Genomic DNA, 22,360 nt, shown 5'->3' on the forward strand with positions numbered 1-22,360 from the left:
CCTACCAAACCCTACTGGAATAACCTGCATATGCTGACACTAATACACATTTGAGTTGCTACAGCTGGAAGATTTGAACACAGAACAACAGGCCACTGGAGATACACAAAAATATGATCAAAGGCAACTGTTTCATAGCATTGTTTCACCAAAAACAACAACAACAAACACTGTTCTCAGAGATTAGCACTATGCTAGCTATGGCAAAAGATGTTTATAATTTGTTTTATTTACCTGCAATTTTAGTTGCTATTTTTAAAGTACTAAGAGTCAGAAACTTGGCAAAACACCTAGAGCAGTGTTTCTCAAACTGTTGGTCAGGACCCACTGGGTGGGTTGCAAGCCAATTTCAGGTGGGTCCCCATTCATTTCAATATATTAGATTTGATGAGTCCCATGATATGTGACTGCATTTGGGGAAATGTTACAGATCTGTACCTTTACCAGGCTACTATGTATATGTTTTGAACAATGATAGTAAATGGGACTCACTCCTGGGTAAATGTGGGTAGGACTGCAGCCTAGGATTGTTAAAAATGTTCCTGCTTGATGACGTCACCTCCAGTCATGACATCACTTCCGGTGGATCCTGACAGTTTCTCATTCTAAAAAGTGGGTCCCAATGCTAAACCACTGACCTAGAAATTGACCAGTAGCTCTTTATCTCTTCTGCCTGTGTTTGCTTTAAGTAGGGAGCGTTTTTTTGTAGGTAACATTTGCAAAGCAAAAATGAGATGGATATTTACACGTTGCCTCCCGGTCGCCTCTACTTGGAAGACACAAATCGACAAAATGCACGTGAAGCTTTTAATAAAAACCCAAGCACTTCACATTCTCCAAAACCCACAGATAAGCCTTGTATCTACAGATATCTAAATATCCGCAACACGGCCCTTACTTTATTTACAACACACACGGTGTTTTACATCCAGTTTTTCATTTTGCCTTTTAATAAATCTAAGCGCCCTAGAGTGCCAACATAATTCAGGTCATCAAGGGCGACATTTGCTCCTTAATTAAATGGGTGATGTTCTGTTTAAAACCAAAAAGACAACCTTAGGCTATAACAGGAAGATTAAGCCCTTGCTTTGTCGCAAATGAAGATCCAAGAATTATCAGTGTTCCAGGCTTTAAATCATGAAAAATAAACCGCTGAATTGTCAGTATTCAACAGTAAGTAGACAGTCAGGACACAAACTGATTTGGATTAACACATTTTCAGTTATAACAAGTAATTTTACAGAGGATTAGTATCTTGATGGTCTGATCAATACGAGGCACCGCTGCTATTACAGATGAAGAGAAAATTACCCCTCTGGTAATAAAATGTGTGTGCGTGTTGGTTCTCCTTCATTTGCAGAGGCTATTACGGTAATGGTCCCAGCGTTAACAGCTGGGGCAATTTGAAGCGGCACCGGTGTGATGAATTTTAAAGCAGAAAACATTTGCCACACTCTCCATCTTACGTTTCATTCCCGAATCTGCACACTGTTGGTGCGCCTGCTTCCAAGCCCAGGTGATGCATCACACTGAACACACACTATTTCTCAACGACCTGCCTCGTTAATAGCGTTTGGGGCCAATAATGTGACATCGGAGGTCCTTCCCATCTGACAACTGCCATCAATGGGAGTATCTCCGCTAGTTAATTCCTTTGGGGGGGGGGATCTTCACATAGAAGTAGTTTACGCTTGAGAAGATAGAGAGGGCTCACAGACACAGAGAACCTGGAAGGGGTGTATGTGCGTGCAAACTGTATAATGCTGAGCGAGACCCCTGGCCCATCAAGCACAGGAGCAATCTTTCTCTGGAAGGAAGTCTCCAAGGTTTCACGGAGAGGTCCTGTTCAACCACGCTCGCTTAGATCCTTTAGGTGGAAATGCCAGGGATGAAATGAGAAACCTCATCTCATTTCATCAACTAGATCAGGGGTCTTCAAACTTTTCAGCCAGAGGGCCGCATCAAATGTCTGGCACTGTTCTGAGGACCGGAAAAAAAAAATGTAAGTATAAAATTTATATTAAAAAATTAGAGATGGAACTTAAATGTGTGAATAAATGAATGAATGGGCTCATTCATTCAACCTCTCTGGCCCTTAGAACACCCTCCAGAGGCAAATAGCATAGTTCCAGTCATGTCCAGCAAAGTGGGCCAGGGGCTTTCAGGGGAGAAGAGGCTGGCCATGGGCCAGATAGAGGCTTGCTGTGGGCCGCATCTGGCCCCCGATCCGGGGTTTGGAGACCCCTGAACTAGATCAAATGGGTGCCAACTGCCAGAGAGGAGATTCCGGTTGGGACATCATTGGCAGTGGAACAGATTGCTGAGGGAGATGGTGGAATCTTCTGCACTGGAGATCTTCAAACAGAGGCTCAACAGACACCTGCTGGAGATGTTCTAGGAGGATTTACTGCTACAGGCAGAGGGCTGGACTAAATGACCTTGTGGATACCCGCCAACTCAATGATTATATGACTTTTGAATGCAAAGCATGGATATGCAAAAGCATATATGACTTTTGGATGCAAAGCAACCATTGAATTATGGTTGTTCAATTCAAAAAAAATAGGGAGGGTGGGAACAGTAATTTTCCACATTAACTGTGCAGAAAAAAAATTTTTTTAATGTGCTTCAATTGAAAAACATAGGAAGAGCTTTGCTTGGCCAAGCCAACGTTCCATGGATTCCAGCATCCTGCTTCCCACAGAAGCCACTAGATGCCTCTGGGAACCCCACAAGCAGGGTAAAAAGGCAACAGGACTCCCTTTTGCCCTCCTTCCAGCCAGTAACTGATATCCAATAGCAAGTGAAGCAGGTCTGGCTTTGTAAACTTCCTGGATAGAAGACAATGTGCAACCACACCTATGCTAACCTGAGCTGACTAGGGAAAGAGAGCAATACACATGCAATAAATAGTTAGTGTGCAACTGACAGATGGGCGCACATACAACAAAGTAGTGAGAGGATGCCCTATTAACACACTCGCAGCAAAAAAGCTGGCATAGATCTAAGTAGGCCCCTTGGGGACCAGTGAATGTGGTAAGTAAAACACTGTAGGCTGGCAGAAAATAGGATTGGGAGCATTTGCCATGTAGCCAAATGGAAATTACAACTACTCACTGTAAGGCAGATCAAACTACAGTCGGGCCATCAGATCAGCAGGACTCATACCTGCAGCTTCAACCAACCGCAGATCAAGATGTATCCCTCTCCCGAAAAAAGAAAGAAAAAAATAAAAACAGCATACCTGCTGTAGCAGAATTAAATCTGGTATCAGAACTCTCTGAATTTGCTTTGTGCCTGCCATTTCCAGCACTTTTATGCAATTTACATAATTTTATGTCATTTACTCAATTGTAGGCAATTTACATAATGTTACATAGTTTTACGTCATTTTACGCACATACTAGAGCATGACGCAGTTGTGCCATGTCAGGATGGAGGCGGAGGATTATGTGTCAGCCCACATCTGCATCAGGAACAGTTACTTAAGACAGATAAAACTTATTCTAGTCCAGCCTTCTCCCCAGCAAGTTAGCTTTGTATTTGCACCAAAAGTATTTGCAGCAAAATATTGAAGGAGGGCAATTCCAGCCCACAGTGTACTCCAAAGTGGTACAGTCATACATCTCGATGCTTGATAATGCACAATTAATAATTCAACATCTGTCCTAAAATGCAAAGAGACCTGAAAATCTTTTTGCAAGTCACAGCGAAAGTCAAGGCAAACCCCAAAACATCAGGAAGCACTTTGGGAAGCAAGAATAAAAACACAGAGTTACATTCTCAAGACAAGAATGAAACCACCGTTAACATAAATTTGCTGCACCAAAAAAAATTGTCCTGAGGCTACAACTTAGATCTGTAGAGGAAGAGCCAACTGTTGTCAATGTCAGTGCCCTTAATAAAGGAGGTAAAAAACATCTAACAGTCTGCACTGGATACAATGTAAAAAGTCTCACCAGACTGTTTTGGATTAACATATTTTCCAGTTCAACTGAGGCATAGGAGTTTGTTTTCACAATCATTTAGTGCAGTTCCATTATTAAGTTACTGATATGTTTTTGTTTTACACACCAAAAAATGCAAATATTCATAGAAGGTTTTCATTAAAACTGATAAACCGAGGAACATATGAAGCTCTTACAGAACAAGCCTATGTGTATCTACTCAGAAGTAAGGCCGATTGTGTTTAATGGGGCTTCCTGCCAGGAAAGTGTGTATAGGATTGCAGCCTAAAATGGAGTCAGAAAACTGGTCCATCTAGGATTTGGGTCTTCTCCTGATGGGTCAAGACCCCTAAAGGAGTCACTCAACCTCATCTAGGATGGGTCACACCAATGGTATCACCATCACTTTCTATTTTTGTCCACTTAAGATATCTTAAAAGGAGGAAACAGAAAAAAGAGAGAGAGAAAGGAGGCAGCAGAAAGACAGATATGCAAGCATACTCTGGTGTCCACAGAATCCCTATCTGTGGACTCACTTAATCACGATTCTTTGCTTTCCCCCCCCCCATGTGCCCATTACTTATCGGTCCTCCTTTACTGTGGCGCCAAGCACTCAGGTCTCTTCCTTTGCTGCCAAGGAAAAGACCTGAGTGGTGCTTGGCACCACAGTAAGTACAGAGTCCCCTTTTATCCAAGGTTTCAGTGTCTGTGGGGGTGGATGGGAACGTATCCCTGTAACTACAAGGAGATGCCTGCACAGAGAAAAATCATTAAAAGTAGATCTCATGTTGCAGGTTGAGGCTGCTGCTGAACCCCAGAGCAGCAACAGTGAAAGCTACTCAATCTAGTCTAGGACAACGCAGTCCACTGTGAAATTCAACAGAGGACACTTTTTCTCAGTGTGGAGATATTCCATGTGGTATGATGGGAAAATCCATCACCTTTGAATTTCTGCCTGCCATGCACCTGTTGTTCTCTCGTGACAGAAGGAAGAAAATGGCGATCTGGCCACAAACACTGGCCGGATGCCCAAAAGCAAGGAGGAAATTAATCCCTTTGCTTTCAGTCAGAAGATTTATCACAACTATTTTCTGGAATTCTTACCATGATACAGTTCCTGAACAGGGGGCATTTGCAGAATATAGTGAAACACAGTGTCTTTGGGTTCTAGCCCCACCACAATACTTTTTAACAATACTTTTTTAAGTAGTTTAAATATTTACATAAGCCACACAAAAAGAGACTGGGGTACACATTTCATGAATGAAAGCCTCTAGCCAGAGAGTAACACCAACACAGTAGAGAACCTGTGTAGCATAGTAAGCTCAAGAAGGAAGTGGGACTGGAGGAGAGCCTGATTTAGAGCCCCCACTCAACCATGAAGCTCACTAACAGCCCAATCCGATGCTGCTCACTTGCCCCATGGTATAGTGGCACCAAAATGGACACTGCCGTACAGCGGTATCACGAGCCACACCAGGTGAAGTGCATGGGGAGGATGACATCACTACTGGCCAAAATTTTTCAAATCTTGGTACTTTCAAATAATACCACCATGTTATATCTCATTGGATGTGTAACTTCATGCAGAATGCAAGAAAACAAACTGTGTTTAAATATTTCTATTCTATCAAAAGTTATAGTCAAAAATCATCAGGCCCACAGCTTTGCCCTGCCCACTGCACAGAAGGATACACTGGCCCCCCACACCAGGTAATATGGTTGGCAGCCTTCAGTCTCGAAAGACTATGGTATAAGCCTACACCCAGTATTCTCAGGTGGTCTCCCATCCAAGTACTAACCAGGCCCGACCCTGCTTAGCTTCCAAGAACAGATAAGATCAGGCATGTGCAGGGTAGCTTGTCTACAGACCCTAGTTACACCACTGCCGCTGTACCCTGCAGGGCAGGAGAAATAACAGGAGTTCTCCTCAGGCTAAGAAAACATTGGTTCCCTTAACCCCATCTAGCACTACCGCTACTCAGATCTGCACCAGCAAAACGTTGCTGATGTTGATTCAAATAACCTCTTTCAGGCTTGGGAAGGGGGATAGGATTCGGCGGCAGCAGCCAGGTCACTTCCCTCCCCCTACCCAGGAACACGTTCCTGCTGAGCATTGGAGTTCTCACCGCTTGCATGTGCTCAGAGTCATCCCTTCCTGGCCACTGCAACTTACCTTAAAGCATGTTTTGAACAGCCATTGCCAGGGCAGTGTGCACAGAAGCAGCGCTGCCTGGCAGTTGGATAGGGCCCCGAGTGATCTTGGACCAGTTATTATATCTCAGCCTAAGTAACTTCAGAGCACTGTTGATTAAGGGCCCAATCCTATCCAACTTTCCATCAACAGTGCAACTGCAATGCAGCTCCAAGATAAGGGAACAAATGTTCCCATACCTCAAGAAGGCCTCTGTGGTTGCCTCCCCACCACAGGATGCAGTGCACACCCCATCGGCACAGCTGCACCAGCACTGGAAAACTGGATAGGATTGGGCCCTGTGCCATTTCTACCCAACACTACATATACACAACAGGGATCAAATGTGTACACTTGTGCACTGAGCAGAAATGGGTTAAGCAGGGAGATACAGATTTAGACTAGAGATATTAGAAAGAATATTTCTTTAGGCAATTTTTATCCCATTCCCCACCCCCAAAAAGGTCACCCAAAGCCAACATCCTAACCATAAGAGATGCCTGCACCAGAGTGATCTGGGCAGTGGTGCATTATCTCCCGCTGGAGGTTGTCAAGCAGAGGCTAGAAAGCCACCTGCCTAGAATGCTATTGTAGTTGCCTGCACCATGTAGAGGGTTGGACTAGATGACCTCCAACGCACCTTTCAACTTGTAACATTCTATGATGGTGAGATACCACAAACGCTGCCTGAGCCACATGGAGGAAGGACATGACAATGAAATGAACAAACATTTCCAGAAGTAGTACTGAAAGCTGATTCTGGAACTGAGCCCCAAAGACATATTTGGAGGATAAAGGCTTCACTCTTTGGGCAGAAATTGCTGGCCTCAATAACTCACTGGTTCAGAGTAGATCCAGGAAACAATGCAACAGTTAGCGCCATATAACCCACAGAGAAATTTGGCTCTCAGCAGAGACCTCCAACACACTGTATTATCATAAGCCACTGCTATAATAAAAGCTAGCATAACAAAATGGGATTTACTTTAGAGTAAGTGCACACTGATTCAGGCTGCAATCCCGAGCTCACTCTACAATGCGCAATGATGCATGTTTACTCAGAGGCTCCACTAACTTCAGTGGATTCCAGAGTGCACAGGATTAGAGCCTTATTTTGTGTTGTTACTGAGACATATGTTCCACCTGTCACTGGAATGAGCTCGCTTATTCTAGTGACAGGTGGAACATACATCTCAATAACAGTGCACAAAATGAGGCTATAATCCTGTGCACTCTGGGCTCCACTGAAGTTAGTGAAGTAAACATGCATCACTGTGCATTGTGGAGGGAGCTCAGGATTGCAGCCTGAATCAATGTGCGCTTACTCTAAAGTAAATCCCATTTTGTTACACTAGCTTTTATTATAGCAGTGGCTTATGAAAGTAAACATGCATCACTGTGCATTGTGGGGGCTGTGAAACTCACCCGCGCGCTCTCTCTCTTTGCTGGGAGTAAACCCCACTAAGTGAGGCTCCTGCTTTAAACAGGCACAAGACTCTTGAGTTGCAACAAGGCTGCCAATCCTGCACGTGCTTCCTCCTCCATGACAGTCAGTGGGGCTTTACTTTTGAATAACCACACACAGAATTGCACAATCAACATGCAAACCCAATGCACTCTTACTGGGGGAGGAAGCCACATGGAAATCAGTAACATTGGTTCTCAAAACTTTTAGCCTAGGACCCACTTTATAGAATGTTTGTCGGGACCCACTAGAACATAGGAAGAGCCCCACTGGATAAGGCCATAGGGCACTGGTTCTCACACATTTAGCACCGGGACCCACTTTTATAGAATGAGAATTTGTCAGGACCCACCAGAAGTGATGTCATGACCGGAAGTCACAACATCAAGCAGGGAAATTTTTAGCAATCCTAGGCTGCAATCCTACCCACACTTACCCAGGAGTAAGTCACATTGACTGTCATTGTTAAAAGGATATACATAGTTGCTTGTTAAAAGTACAGGTCTGTACAGAGATTTTAAAAACGGAATCTATTCCAGACACATGGAGAGAAGTAAATATTTCTTTGATACCAAAAGAGGCGCAAGACTTAACAAATGTCAAGAACTATAGACCTATCTCACTTTTAAACAATGATTATAAGCTTTTTGCAAAGATAATGGCGGAAAGGTTGAAGGAAACGTTAAGTGAGCTGATATCGGAAGAACAAGCAGGTTTTTTGCCAAATAGGCAAATAAAAGATAATTTGCGAATGGTGATAGATGCTGTAGAATTTTATGACAAGCACCCAGAGAAAGAAGTTGCCTTTTTTTTTTTGTTGATGCTGAAAAAGCATTTGACAATCTGAATTGGGACTTCCAGTTGGAATTAAGTGACAAGATGGGTTTGGGCGAGAACTTTGCAAAGGCAATTAAGGAAATATATAGTGACCAGAAAGCCTCGTTGACTGTAAACTCTGACAACACAGAAAAATTTAAGGTTGAAAATGGTACAAAACAAGGGTGCCCTCTGTCTCCATTGCTTTTTATAATGGTGTTAGAAATTTTATTTTTACAGGTTAAAGAGGACTCTGAAATCTCAGGTTTGAAATGTAGAGGTTTTTCATATAAATATAGAGCCTTTGCAGATGATGTGTTGTTTATAATAGAGAACCCAATGAAATCACTGTCAAATCTGTTAGTAAAAATAAAGGAATTTGGAGATTTAGCAGGCTTTTATGTAAATAAATCAAAGTCCAAGATTCTATGTAAAAATGTCAGTAAAGATAAACAAAAAGATATAGAAAACCTGATCGAATGTGAAGTGGTGCAAAGAACGAGATATTTAGGGGTGGACTTAACAATGAAGAATATAGATTTGTATAAAAATAATTATGAAAAACTGTGGAAACAAATCGACAAGGATATGTTAAGATGGAATAAGTTGAATTTATCATTACTAGGTAGAATCTCTGTGATTAAGATGAACGTGCTACCAAGAATCCTGTTCTTTTTACAAACAATACCGATAATTAGAGACTTCAAAATGTTTGAGCATTGGCAGAGGAAGCTTTTGAATTTTGTGTGGGCGGGGAAAAAACTGAGAATTAAGATGAAGGTGCTGTGTGATGCTAAAGAACGAGGAGGATTTCAACTGCCAAATTTGAGGTTGTATTATGAAGCAGTTTGTTTGTCATGGCTTAGTGAATGGTTAAATCTAAAAAACAGAAAACTTTTATCTTTAGAAGGTCATGATAAGATTTTTGGGTGGCATGCATATTTCATGTACGGGAAAAAACAAATGGATGGACACTTCATGCATCATTTCATAAGAAGGAGTATTTACATGGTCTGGGAAAAATATAAAAAATGCCTGGGAGAAAAAAAAGCCGCTATGGATTGTTCCAGCGGAAGTTATAAAACCGACATCAACCTCTCAAGGAGAAGATTGGTTACAGTACAAAGATATTTTGGACATGGAGGGAGGGAAGGTGGAATTAAAGAAAAAGGACGATTTAACTTTTAGGTATGACTGGTTTGGGTACAGACAGATTAAAGACCTATTTGATGCAGATAAGAGAACTGTTGGTTTTAGGGGAAAAAATTCTGAACTAGAAGAGATACTGCTGGGAGAAAAGAAAAAGCAAATTTCAAAGATCTACAGACTGATAAATGAATGGTACACTGCAGATGAACTTGTAAAAGTACAAATGGTGAAGTGGGCAGTGAATGTAAATAAAGAAATAATGATGACATCTTGAGAGCATCTCTGGAAGAAATCATTAAAGATCTCGATATGCAATAATATAAATGAAAATTGTTATAAGATGATGTACAGGTGGTATTTAACTCCAAAAAAACTAGCAAATATGAATAATAAGTTATCTAACAAATGTTGGAAATGTCGTGAGTATGAGGGGTCTTTCTACCATATGTGGTGGACTTGTAAAAAAGCAAAGCATTTCTGGTCAGAGATATTTATAGAGGTCACGAAGGTATTAAGATACACAATTTATAAGAGTCCGGAATTGTTCTTGCTAGGTTTAAACTTAGAGGTAATAGCAGTCAATGATAGAACTTTATTATGGTATATGGTGACAGCAGCAAGGATGATATATGCGAAGTATTGGAAGCAAGAAAAAGTGCCTGATATAGACGAATGGCTACAAAAGATGATATATATGATGGAAATGGATAAAATTACGAGAAGTTTGAATGATGAAATGCTAGAGAAATTTCATTTGGAATGGTATAAATTTGAAGCCTACTTGGAGAAAAATTGGAAGGTCAAGGGTTCATTAATGTTATTAGAATGTTAATAAGAACTATACAATGAACAAAAGTTTATCTTGGTAAAAAAATAAAATGATAAATGGTTAAAACGTTGTGGGAAGTCCGGGGTGGGGAGGGAGGGGGGAGTGGAAATGAAATTTATATTGATGTAAAGAAAAATATGTAGAAATGTAAGGAGTGAATTGAAACTTGATGTTTTGGATCTACTATAGATATAATGTATTGTGAAAATTTCAATAAAATGTATATACAAAAAAAAAAAGTACAGGTCTGGAACATTTCCCCAAATGCAGTCACATCCCATGGTAGCATCAAGTCTAATAGATTAAAAATAAAATACTGAAATGAATGGGGACCCACCTGAAATTGGCTTGCAACCCACCTAGTGGGTCCCAACCCACAGTTTGAGAAACACTGCCATAGGGCTAGGCTCATCTAGTTCAGCTTCCTATATCTCACAGTGGTCCACCTGATGACTCAGGGAGCACACAAGACAAGAGACCTGAATCCTGGTGCCCTCTACTGCATCTGGCATTCTGAGGTAGCCTGTTTCCAAAACCAGGAAGTTGCACATACCCATCAAAGCTTGTACAGACCTCCCAAATGCGGACGGATACTATGTTGGCATCAAGTCTAATATACTAAAAACTAAAATACTGAAACAAATGGGGACCCACCTGAAACTGGCTCCTGACCCACCTAGTGGATCCCGACCTACGGACTGAGAAGCAGCGCCGTAGAGCTTTACTTAAGGAAACACTCATAAACCTGTTCTGTTAGGCCAGCAATTTTCATCATTTGTCATCTCAGAGAAAACTGACAAGGTGCTCAAATTGTTAAGGCACACCATCAGTTTTTTTGACAACTGACAAGTACACCACACTGCCAGCGGGAGGCTCACATCCCTCAACAGCCCTACTAATAAATGACCCTCTTTCCCCAAACTCCCATGGCACGCCTGGGAACCATTCACAGCACACCAGTGTGCACCACAGCGCAGTGGTTGAAAACTGCTGCATTAGGTAATAACATGTGGGTTGGAAAAGTGCTCAGGCAGCACTGGTGTGAGAGGTCAGGGAGTGCTACACAACCACAGGATACAACCAAGTCATGCGCGATGCAAAATGTGCAGTGCAATCCCTCAATGGCACTACTAATAAATGACCCTCCCGCCCCAAACTCCCATGGCACGCCTGGGGACCATTCACAGTGCACCAGTGCGCACCACAGCGCAGTGGTTGAAAATCTCTGTGTTAGGTAATAACATGTGGGTTGGGGAAGTGCTCAGGCAGTACTGATGTGAGAGGACAGGGAGTGTGACACAACCACAGGTTACAACCAAGTCATGTGCGATGCAAAATGCACAATGCAATTTTTGTACCCGGAGGAGATTTACCTTGGCATCTTTCTCTCTGTCACTTGCTGCAGCTCTTCCTCCCCTTCTCTTCATGCTGCATTCATGCATGCAAAGAAAGACCCTCCTACCAACAGCCAGTCCAGCCTCCCCAGCCTTCCACTACTCCTCTCTCTGCCCCAGTCCAGAACAGTACAGGCAACTTTCCTTCCTATTGGGGACCACAATTCCCGAGATGCACCGCAGCGCGGTGCGATGGAACCCGGATGCCGGATTTCCTTATAGCTCATATAGCTCAGCGCCTGGGCAACTACAACTCCCAGCAGGCAAAGCAAAAAGTCGGTTGTGAACTGTCTCCGGCTTCCTGCATGGAACCGGAAGTGGCTGTAGGAGGGTAGCAACGGAGGCGGTTGCTAACGAAGGATGCGGTGAAGGCGGAGAGGACCAAGTAGAGGCTGTGAGTGGGTGATGGGGAGGCCTGGAGGGGGGTCCAGGGAAGGGGCTTAGTTCTCACGCCCCAGAGGCTTGGCTCTGAGTGGGGATGGGGGGGAGGCAAGGCAGGCGTGTCTGTGCACCTTCCTATGGGGTTTAGAGCTCAGTCCTTGGCATGTCTACTCAAAAGTAAGTCCCATTAGAGTCAATGGGGCTTCCTCCCAGGTAAATGTGGATAGGGAACAGCTGAGAGCCCAAACCTGTGCTGGTCTACTCAGGGGTAAGTCCCATTACAGTCAGTGGTGCTTACTCCTGGGTAAGTGTGAATAGGATTGCATTCTTAGGCTGCACCCTGTGCAGGCTCACCTGAGAGCTCAAGCCTGTGCAGGTCTACTCAGGAGTAAGTCCCATTAGCGTCAATGGGGCTTACTCCCAGGTAAGTGTGGATATGATTGTGTCCTTAGGGTGCACCCTGTACCGGCTCACATGGGAGCAACTGAGAGCCCAAGCCTGTGCAGGTCTATTCCAGAGTAAGTCATATTATCATCAATGTGGCTTACTGCAAGGTAAGTGTGGGTTAAGGCTACAATCCTATTCACACTCACCTGGGAGTAAGCACTATTGATTGCAATGGAACTTACTTCTGAGTAGACTTGCATAGGCTTGGTCTCTTAGTCCTCTTCAAATCACAGGGCCTTGCTTTTGAACAGGCATGTGTGGGTGTCATTTGCTCTCTTGGACTGCAATCCTTTTTGACATTTACCTGGGAGTAAGCCCATTGGTAATAATGGTACATTTCTGAGTACGTTTTAATACCTGCATGTATTAAAGCAATTCATTCTATGAAATACATATATTTATTTATATTTATTTCATAGAATGTTTCTGATTGTTGAAATCAAGATATAGTCTTTCCGTGTGTGTGTGCTATACATACACACATATAGGTCTACATGCTTTAACATTTATGAAAACATATATGCTTCTATCTGCCTTTTGGTTGAGTAGTTCCCCAAAACAGCATAAAAGTGACAATAAAGATTTCTAAAAAGGAACCCTAAAACTAAAAGGAAATCACATTATCTTTTATTCGCTCCTAGTGTTGCAACTGGGAATGCCATGTCTCTTGAGAACGGCCAACACATTTCTAACAGCAGAAATGTGTGTGCATGTGGGGGGGGGGGGGAAGAAGTTCAGTACAGTTTCATTCATGGGTCGGCCCAGCATCTAAACTGACCCAAAGAATACTTCTTGCTTTCTGCTTAATTAACCCATTTCTGCCCAGCCACAGACGTACACATTTGATCCCTCTTGCGTATATGCAACATAGGGTAGAAATGGCTTAATAACTTCCTGGCTTTTAGCATACTATCAGCCTGATCCTAGACATGTCTTCTTAGAAGTAAATCCTATAGACAAGAATTAGAAAGACAAAATCAGAACCCCACCTTTATGAGATATATATTTTTAAATGCGCACATGAACACACATACAACAAATGTTCTTTAAAAAAAAACACTTTTTTTCCAATGAGTGATCTAGAAGTAGGTTTTTAAGCCTTGCTGACAGTGTTGTCCTGAAATAGAAAAAAAATACTCTATTTACATGCAAAACTACTAATTTGGATCCAGACTGAAACAGATACCATTTTTAGTTCATTTTCTGTTCAAACCCTTGCAAATAATCCTGTTGATTGCATACAAATTCAAACACTGCTAGGTTTATCAAGAATTAGAGCTTCTAAATCTGTTTCAACAAATTGATCACAAGAGCATATATTTAACGATGCGATTACACATAGAATAGCTTTGCAAATGTATTTTATGCCCCGACGAACAGGCCTTGCTGAGGGAGAGTCAGCATGGCTTCTGTAAGGGTAAGTCTTGCCTCACGAACCTTATAGAATTCTTTGAAAAGGTCAACAGGCATGTGGATGCGGGAGAACCCGTGGACATTATATATCTGGACTTTCAGAAGGCGTTTGACACGGTCCCTCACCAAAGGCTACTGAAAAAACTCCACAGTCAGGGAATTAGAGGACAGGTCCTCTCGTGGATTGAGAACTGGTTGGAGGCCAGGAAGCAGAGAGTGGGTGTCAATGGGCAATTTTCACAATGGAGAGAGGTGAAAAGCGGTGTGCCCCAAGGATCTGTCCTGGGACCGGTGCTTTTCAACCTCTTCATAAATGACCTGGAGACAGGGTTGAGCAGTGAAGTGGCTAAGTTTGCAGATGACACCAAACTTTTCCAAGTGGTGAAGACCAGAAGTGATTGTGAGGAGCTCCAGAAGGATCTCTCCAGACTGGCAGAATGGGCAGCAAAATGGCAGATGCGCTTCAATGTCAGTAAGTGTAAAGTCATGCACATTGGGGCAAAAAATCAAAACTTTAGATATAGGCTGATGGGTTCTGAGCTGTCTGTGACAGATCAGGAGAGAGATCTTGGGGTGGTGGTGGACAGGTCGATGAAAGTGTCGACCCAATGTGCGGTGGCAGTGAAGAAGGCCAATTCTATGCTTGGGATCATTAGGAAGGGTATTGAGAACAAAACGGCTAGTATTATAATGCCGTTGTACAAATCGATGGTAAGGCCACACCTGGAGTATTGTGTCCAGTTCTGGTCGCCGCATCTCAAAAAAGACATAGTGGAAATGGAAAAGGTGCAAAAGAGAGCGACTAAGATGATTACGGGGCTGGGGCACCTTCCTTATGAGGAAAGGCTACGGCGTTTGGGCCTCTTCAGCCTAGAAAAGAGACGCTTGAGGGGGGACATGATTGAGACATACAAAATTATGCAGGGGATGGACAGAGTGGATAGGGAGATGCTCTTTACACTCTCACATAATACCAGAACCAGGGGACATCCACTAAAATTGAGTGTTGGGCGGGTTAGGACAGACAAAAGAAAATATTTCTTTACTCAGCGCGTGGTCGGTCTGTGGAACTCCTTGCCACAGGATGTGGTGCTGGCATCTAGCCTAGACGCCTTTAAAAGGGGATTGGACGAGTTTCTGTAGGAAAAATCCATTATGGGGTACAAGCCATGATGTGTATGCGCAACCTCCTGATTTTAGGAATGGGTTAAGTCAGAATGCCAGATGTAGGGGAGGGCACCAGGATGAGGTCTCTTGTTATCTGGTGTGCTCCCTGGGGCATTTGGTGGGCCGCTGTGAGATACAGGAAGCTGGACTAGATGGGCCTATGGCCTGATCCAGTGGGGCTGTTCTTATGTTCTTATGAGAAGTTTATTATGCCCCTGGAGTTGTCTGTGTGTAGTGGGGAGGAGGGCTGAAAGAAGACTTCTTCAGGAGATGAAGCATCTGTCATTACCTCTCCCTTTCATTTCATCTCATGTAATTTACAATGTCTGCTATAATTGTAACTTGAATTACAGAGAAACTTTTTGTTTCTACTTTCTCATCCACAGGTCAGCCATGTCTGCTGCAGCTGATGAAACATCAGAGGACCTGCCTGTGAGAGATGTAGGTCTCAATCTCAGGTCAATTGGAGGACTTGAAGGTTTGTACTAGTTGTTAGATCAGTTGCTTCTATAAACCCTGTGCATATGAGTCCTTTAGATACGTTTGCTTAGAAGGTGGTAGAAATGGGAACTACAAAATTGAGATTCAAACTTTCTAGAGAGCATAGAACTCGAAATGTGTTGATTTTGATGGCATCATCAGAGGACAGAAAGATAGTCAGTGGCATTGGAAGCGGCCTTATTTTGAGACAGATCATTGCCTATTTACCTCAGCATTGGCTTCCTCTATTGTTGGTAGCTCTCCAGGAGTTCTGAAATTGATCTTTAGCAACCCTGCTGGAAAGTACTGAACCTGTGACCTTTTGCAAGCAGAAATTCATTCATATGAGTTCTTTGTGAGCCCATTATGGAAGGAGGGGGGGGAATAGCATTTTAAGATTTGCAGAGCAGTTTGCAAATGATTGCAAAACGCTTATCTGTGTTTGGTGATGTCAGGATGTTTGTCAAGCTCTCCCATCTTCTTACTGCCAAAGTAGGTAGCTTAATATAACTTTATCTTTTGTAGAACCACCATCTGCCCAGAATGTGAAGTCACGGCAAGCTGTGTCCCGGATCAGCCGAGAGGAGTTAGAAGACCGATACCTTCGTTTGCATGAAGAGAACATCTTACTTAAGCAACATGCACATAAGCAGGAGGACAAAATTAAAAGGTCAGATTGCCTCGTCCTTTTTCAAAAGGTTGTTTCTAACACACAAGGTTTGGGATATGTTCCTGGTCATGAACCAAAACCAGTAAATGGTGGTTATTTTACCCTTCACACTGGGAAAGAGGCACTTTTTCCAACTGGTGCTCCTCTTATATTTAGCAGGGGAAGAATAACTGTCCACCCCAACATAGTGTCTTTTCTAGTGCCTGTTTACTGTTTTTTTGCATCGTTTTTTAATATCGTGAGCCTTTTGGGTACAGGAAAACATTTAGTCATTTGATATCTCTGTAAACCGCTTTGTGAACATTTTTGTTGAAAAGTGGTATATAAATATTCTTAATAAGAAGAGGAATTCTTGAGCTGCGACCTTTATGTAGTCTCCTGAACAGTTTTTCTATCACCTGTATGAGAGACGGATGCAGTATTGTGCCCCCACCATTATTTAATCAATCTTAGCCAATAAAAAAGGTGTTTGTTTTTTTTTATATATGCACTTCCTTTGCAGATAGGCTTTGTGTTTCTTCTAAACATTTAAAATTTAGCTTACAGGCAAGTAACTTGTTTTGTGACATCCCAAAGCTATTAATGTTCCCTTCTGCCCTGACTCGCCTTCCTGTGCGCACACACAAGCATGCATGTGCTTCTGTTCTTTTAACTCACAAGCATGTGAGTATAACTGTCCTAAAATCAAGGGAATCCATTCAAATGAATTGAGTCTGTGTCTATTTTCAGACTCTCTTCTGGACCTCAGCAGAACCTACACCCTCTATAAACGAGACTGAGCTCTTGAAGATGTGCGACCAATTTTGTAAAAATCTTGAGCTTCTCTCCTCCATCAAAGCCACCTTTTCTTTCTTCGTAAGCCAAGTCCCTCCCTACCCTCACTACCGCTCCTCTCTCTTTGCCCCCCTTTTGCAGTTCATTGCTGGAAGTGTTTTCTGCTCTTATATATTACATCACCCTCCCAGCCACCCCCATATGCCCTCCCCATCTTTTGTTCTGGCTTCCCCATGTTTATCAAAACTAAGAGAAATCAAATGTACAACTCTCAAGATGCCAAAAGCAAAAAATTTGTATCCTTTTAGAACTAGATGAAAACCATGCCTCCTGCTTCTAATTATATCCTACGGCTAACTATAAAACCTCTCTTAAGCACGTTGGTATTATTTGCTAAGCTTAAGATGTAACAAGGCGACACGAACTATTAAGAGCCTGACTTTAAGCCTGCCCACCTACTCGTTTTTAGAACTGAAATATGCTCTCCACCCCCTCCCCCGTTTTCCCTCTTCAGACTGGAAGCTCTGTCCCGATGGAATGTGTTGCATATTGTAAGCATGCATTGGCTGGTTTAATATCATGTGGGACTATAGCTCTTCAACATGGCCCCACCACATCCCCTATCTGTAACTATACTTAACAGTGTGCAGAGTTCCTCTAGAAGGTCATGCGTTCCAAATTTGAGCAGCATATGGAGTAAATATGTGTCCCTCCCTCTTTACTAAACTTTAAATGATAAGCCTAAGGAAACTGTTATTTGTCAGTGCTATAAAGCAGATTGCTACCCAGTGGTTTCAATTATCTTCAAAGAGTTCTTCACAGGCAGTAATAGTTATATCAAAACCTGAAATTTATTATTCAGGTTCTGTACTGAAGTCTTCACAGTGATTACGTTCCTTTCAACAGAATGCTTTTTATGCTGGCTCTTTTTTTTTTTCTTTTTTTCTTTCCATCTTATATATGTTATATTTCTCTCTCCACCCGACCCCTCCTCTTTGCAGAATGGCCACCAAGTTAATACGGCTCGTTAACGACAAGAAGAAAGCTGAGCAGGCCGGTGGCGGCCCCAAGCGGCTGGGCCAGGATGTGGAGATGGAGGAAATGATAGAGCAGCTGCAGGAGAAAGTCCGGGACCTGGAGAAGCAGAACGAGGGCATCCGCAATCGTCTCATCTCGACCAAGCAGCAGCTGCAGCTTCAGGGGCAACGGAATATGCCCTATAGTTACGTCCAGGCGCGCATCAACACGGGACTCAAGAAAGTCAGCGAGGGCTTGGGAGGCCAAGAGCGGGCCAAGAAAGGTGATCAACTGAGATGCCCATTTTAAGCCGTGTCCTTCCAAAAGCTTAAATGTTTGACTTGTAATTTAGGGTCCCTGGGGCCTTAAGTATTACTGTGTTGGTCAGGCCCCTTGGGCAGATAGAGCCCCATAGTGCAGCCACAAGCACATGCTTTCTATGCCAAAGGCCCCAGTGTCAGCCCCCATCCCTTCCAATTGAAGCTGGGAAAGACCTGTGCTGTTGCAGGTCAGGGTAGACAATACTTGCTCAGTCCCAAGCAGGTGTGTATGTTATTGGAGAGGGGACATAGCCCAGTCAGTGACAGGGAATAGTTTTGCATGTAGAAGACCCCTGCCCAGAACCCTGGAGAGCTATTGCCAGTTGATATTGGATAATGCTAAACTAGGGCAGCAATCCTGTACACATTTACCTAGTAAGTCTCATTGAACTAAGTCGGAGTAGACATGTTTGAATTGCGTTATAGATGGATCAAGAGTCTTAATTCAGTAAAAATCAACATCCTTTGGTCATATGCATTGCTTGTCCCAAGCAAAACCAACCTTAATCCAGACACCACTAATTGATGTAGATAGGAGATGGTGGAGATGTTGTGTTGTCCCTGATCAAAGACATTTCAATCAATCACATGAGCTTTAATAGATTAAACCAGGGGTTCTTAAACTTCTTGGGGGTAAAACTCCCAAGGTAAGTCTTGGCGGGGGGAGCAGCAATGCGGTCCACAGGATTACATCACTAACAGGACGGGGGGGGGTGTTACTAACAGGGGGATGCCACAAAGTCCTTGACACATGGCCTTCCGCTGCCCCTAAAGGGTTCAGGGGCTCAGGCTCTCAGGCTTGTGCGTCATGATGCCCCTGTTTGAGAACCCCATATTAAGCAGTCTATTAAATTTGCATTTTTGTTTATTGCATCATTTTAAAGAAGCCATTCTTATAAATATTTATTGCATCATCTTAAAGGAGGCATTCTTTCCTGTAATAGAGAGAAGAGGGAATGTCTCTTAAAATGGTGTGCTGTCTTATGCACAAAACAGCTACCTGTAAATAATCCATGGGAAGGGAGAGCACCAGGACACCCATTATACTGTTTAAGCTGTGGAGGGCAGGTCCGACTTCTTGCTCAAAATACATAGTATATATAGGAAGATCATTGGTCCGTCTAGCTCAGTACTGTCAACACTGAGTATCTGTGACTTTCCAGGGTTCTCAGACTGGGTTGTTTCTTAGCCAGGAAATGCCAGGATTTAAGCCTGGAAGCTTCTTTATTTAAAACCTGGGCTCTAACCTGATCTGTGATCTCCATGCTGCTTTGGGAGTTGGACTCTGAGGACCTACAAAGAATGTCATTCTGCTCTCAGTGAAGGCAAGAGCTAGATGCCTGGGCTTCTTCTAGGTTTGTGAGCAGTCAGGAATTTTTTTCTTGCAGGACAGAGTCTCTGCTCTGTTCACAGAAACCCTCTCCCAGGCACCAAGCTGTTCATATCCAGGTACCTCACTTTACAAATTTTGAAGGAACAATAATGCTCAGTATGTATGATGCACCACTATTTTTTACTTTTGTATTGAATATACCTCTCTGTCACCCTCCCTCTCTTCTTTCAGGAATGAGATTGCAGGATGTAGAAATCAGATCTTTGAAGTCCCCGCAGGCATTGCCCCCGAAATATGGACACAGCTTACTCGAGGAAGCAAGAGCAGAGATAGGAAACCTGTATGACCTTTTTTTTATTTTTCTGTTCTCCTTCCTGAGGATTTTTTCTTTGTCTTGTGTTGTCAGTCAATTAACTGTCTAGACCAGGAGTGTCCAAACATTTTGGCAGGAAGGCCACATAATCTCTCTGACACTATGTTGGGAGCTGGGGGAAAAACTAATTTACATTTAAAATTTGAATAAATTTACATAAATGAATTTATTAGAGATGGAACTTATATGAATGAAGGTTTTGCAGTAACTCAAGGCCTATAAAAAGGTAGCGAAGGCAGTCTTTCCTTCGCTGCCACTGCTGCATCACAGACTTGAAACAGCAAGTAGTGGAGGAAGCCCTCGTCCCACAGCTCAGGTGAGAGGTCGAACAGTCATCCTCATGCTGAGAGCAGTTGCATCAGACCAACAGGGGTTCCAGCAAGTCTCTGGAGGGCCAGGGGTTCATTGAAGACTGGCGCTTCCTGAGGGCCTGATTGGGAGCCCCCGAGGACCGCAAGTGGCCCCCGGGCCGGCGTTTGGGCACGCCTGGTCTAGACAAAAGTCAAACTGAGTTGCATGAGGCCCATTGAATGTTCCCTTTAGTATTTCCCAGTGAGTTGTGCCCAATGACAAGCTTTGTTTGTTACACATTCTGATATTTAAGTTACTTACGGCACAATCCCATGCATATTTATTCAGAAAGAAATCCCACTTTTCCACTGGGACTTTATGGGGCTTCCACACCAGAAGTGTGCACAAGATTGCAACCTTCCTTAGCACTGCACCTACTTTTGTACTTGGCATGGGTGCAAATGTAGCAGTCCTGCTTGAATAGACTATGGTTTACACTAAATGCACTACATACTTGGGCAGGGGGTGGTTCCAAGGTTTTTTATCTATTTATGTGAGTTCTTAAAATTTATCCTACCTTTCCACCCTGAACACAAGGCTTGAAGTACGGGGTGGCCCCATATCTGCAGATCCTATATCTGTAGATCGGGTCCAGGCCCCTCACCTGTACCCCCTCTGGAGGGTCCTCTGAGCTCGGTAGGGGCCACGGGTGTCCGTCTGCAGCCACTGCTGAGCTCAGACTGAGCTCAGGAGGGAAAATAATGCAACCTCTGACTTCACAGAGAAAAGGAAGTGAAGTTTTAAATGCACACTCAGGCATTGGGGTGCCCAGGAAAGCCCTGGAGGAAGTCCTGTGGCTTCTCCATGAAACTGGAAGAAATGTTGTTTTCCCTGCCAAGCTCAGAGAACCCTTCAACTCCAGAGTTTGGGGGGGGGGGGCAAGCATATCTGCTGTTCCAGGTAACTACAGGGGGTTCCAGAATGGAACCCCAACGGATATGGGGGCACGCTTGTAGCTCACATCATAAATCAATAGCTATTAGTAGCAGTGAAACAATTTTCAAACAGCAGCAACAAAAAAAGTGGTGCAGGAGCACTATTGTGGAGTAACTCTGAAAGTCAAGCAACCAAAGCTAGAAGACCAACAAAGAAGGGACTAACCTGATCTCCCAGACAGGGTTGGTGTTGGGGTTGTCTGCAGCAGTCTCTGGCTATGGGTCCCACACCCCACACCAATCACAGGATCTCCATGGCTGGGCTAACCACTGAATTCTCAGTACCTTGTAGCAGTGCTAGTTCCCAGCTATCATATACCCTTGACTGAAGAACAGTACACTCCTTCTATCTGGGATGGACATCCTCTTCCACCGAGCATGCAGCTTCGGGAGGAATACACATGGAGTGGTGAGGGAGGAAGGGGTCACCCACCCACTTAGCCTGCCAGATCAGCCGAATCAACCCTGGCAATCAATGGGGTGACAGATGTCGCAGCCATATTGCCCTCACATCCAGGTTTTTGAAATTGAAAATAGTTCCAGTACACCATCTGGAAGGTGATGTATGATGGGGAGGGGTACCATGGAGGGGCCTAGTACAGGGCTTTGTCCCAGGCAGTAGCATAGCGGGTGGGGGGTTTCGAAACAGTAAGTACTGCTGTAAATAAGCAGTCCCTCCCATTTGCCATCAGAACCATTCTGGACAGCAACATGCAGGAGGTGCTGTTTGGTTCAGCAAGCACCTGTACATTGCCATTGCTGCCCAGATTGGCTCCAATGGCAAGTGGGAGGGGCCATTTACATAGCACATTGACGTGCCTGCTGTGCTTACCTTTCCCACCAACTATGCTATTCGTCCCGGGCACCCCAGCACTGGTCCCACTGCAAGGAGTTCAGCATCCTGG

At 43.6% G+C, this 22,360-nt stretch overlaps 2 protein-coding genes across 5 annotated transcripts in view; one reads left to right on the plus strand and one right to left on the minus strand.

The window, feature by feature from the left end:
• FTO (FTO alpha-ketoglutarate dependent dioxygenase) overlaps nucleotides 1–11,940 on the minus strand; it is a 294,785-nt gene extending 282,845 nt beyond the window's left edge. The window contains exon 1 of the mRNA XM_066637383.1: nucleotides 11,774–11,940. Within this exon, the coding sequence (XP_066493480.1) occupies nucleotides 11,774–11,842 (69 nt within the window). The 5' untranslated portion in view covers nucleotides 11,843–11,940. The remainder of the gene's footprint in view (nucleotides 1–11,773) is intronic.
• A 160-nt stretch (nucleotides 11,941–12,100) lies between these two features.
• Nucleotides 12,101–22,360, plus strand: part of RPGRIP1L (RPGRIP1 like) — a 91,455-nt gene continuing 81,195 nt past the window's right edge. For 3 of the 4 annotated variants that reach the window (XM_066637026.1, XM_066637027.1, XM_066637028.1), the window contains exons 1-5: nucleotides 12,101–12,188; nucleotides 15,589–15,680; nucleotides 16,208–16,352; nucleotides 18,128–18,426; nucleotides 20,028–20,136. In XM_066637026.1, the coding sequence (XP_066493123.1) occupies nucleotides 15,596–15,680; nucleotides 16,208–16,352; nucleotides 18,128–18,426; nucleotides 20,028–20,136 (638 nt within the window). In that variant the 5' untranslated portion in view covers nucleotides 12,101–12,188; nucleotides 15,589–15,595. Of the gene's footprint in view, nucleotides 12,189–15,588; nucleotides 15,681–16,207; nucleotides 16,353–18,127; nucleotides 18,427–20,027; nucleotides 20,137–22,360 lie in introns of those variants that run through there. The other variant, XM_066637029.1, reaches the window with a different exon arrangement.

Source organism: Tiliqua scincoides, chromosome 9 (assembly GCF_035046505.1).
Source record: "Tiliqua scincoides isolate rTilSci1 chromosome 9, rTilSci1.hap2, whole genome shotgun sequence".
In the NCBI taxonomy this organism is placed as follows: domain Eukaryota; kingdom Metazoa; phylum Chordata; class Lepidosauria; order Squamata; family Scincidae; genus Tiliqua; species Tiliqua scincoides.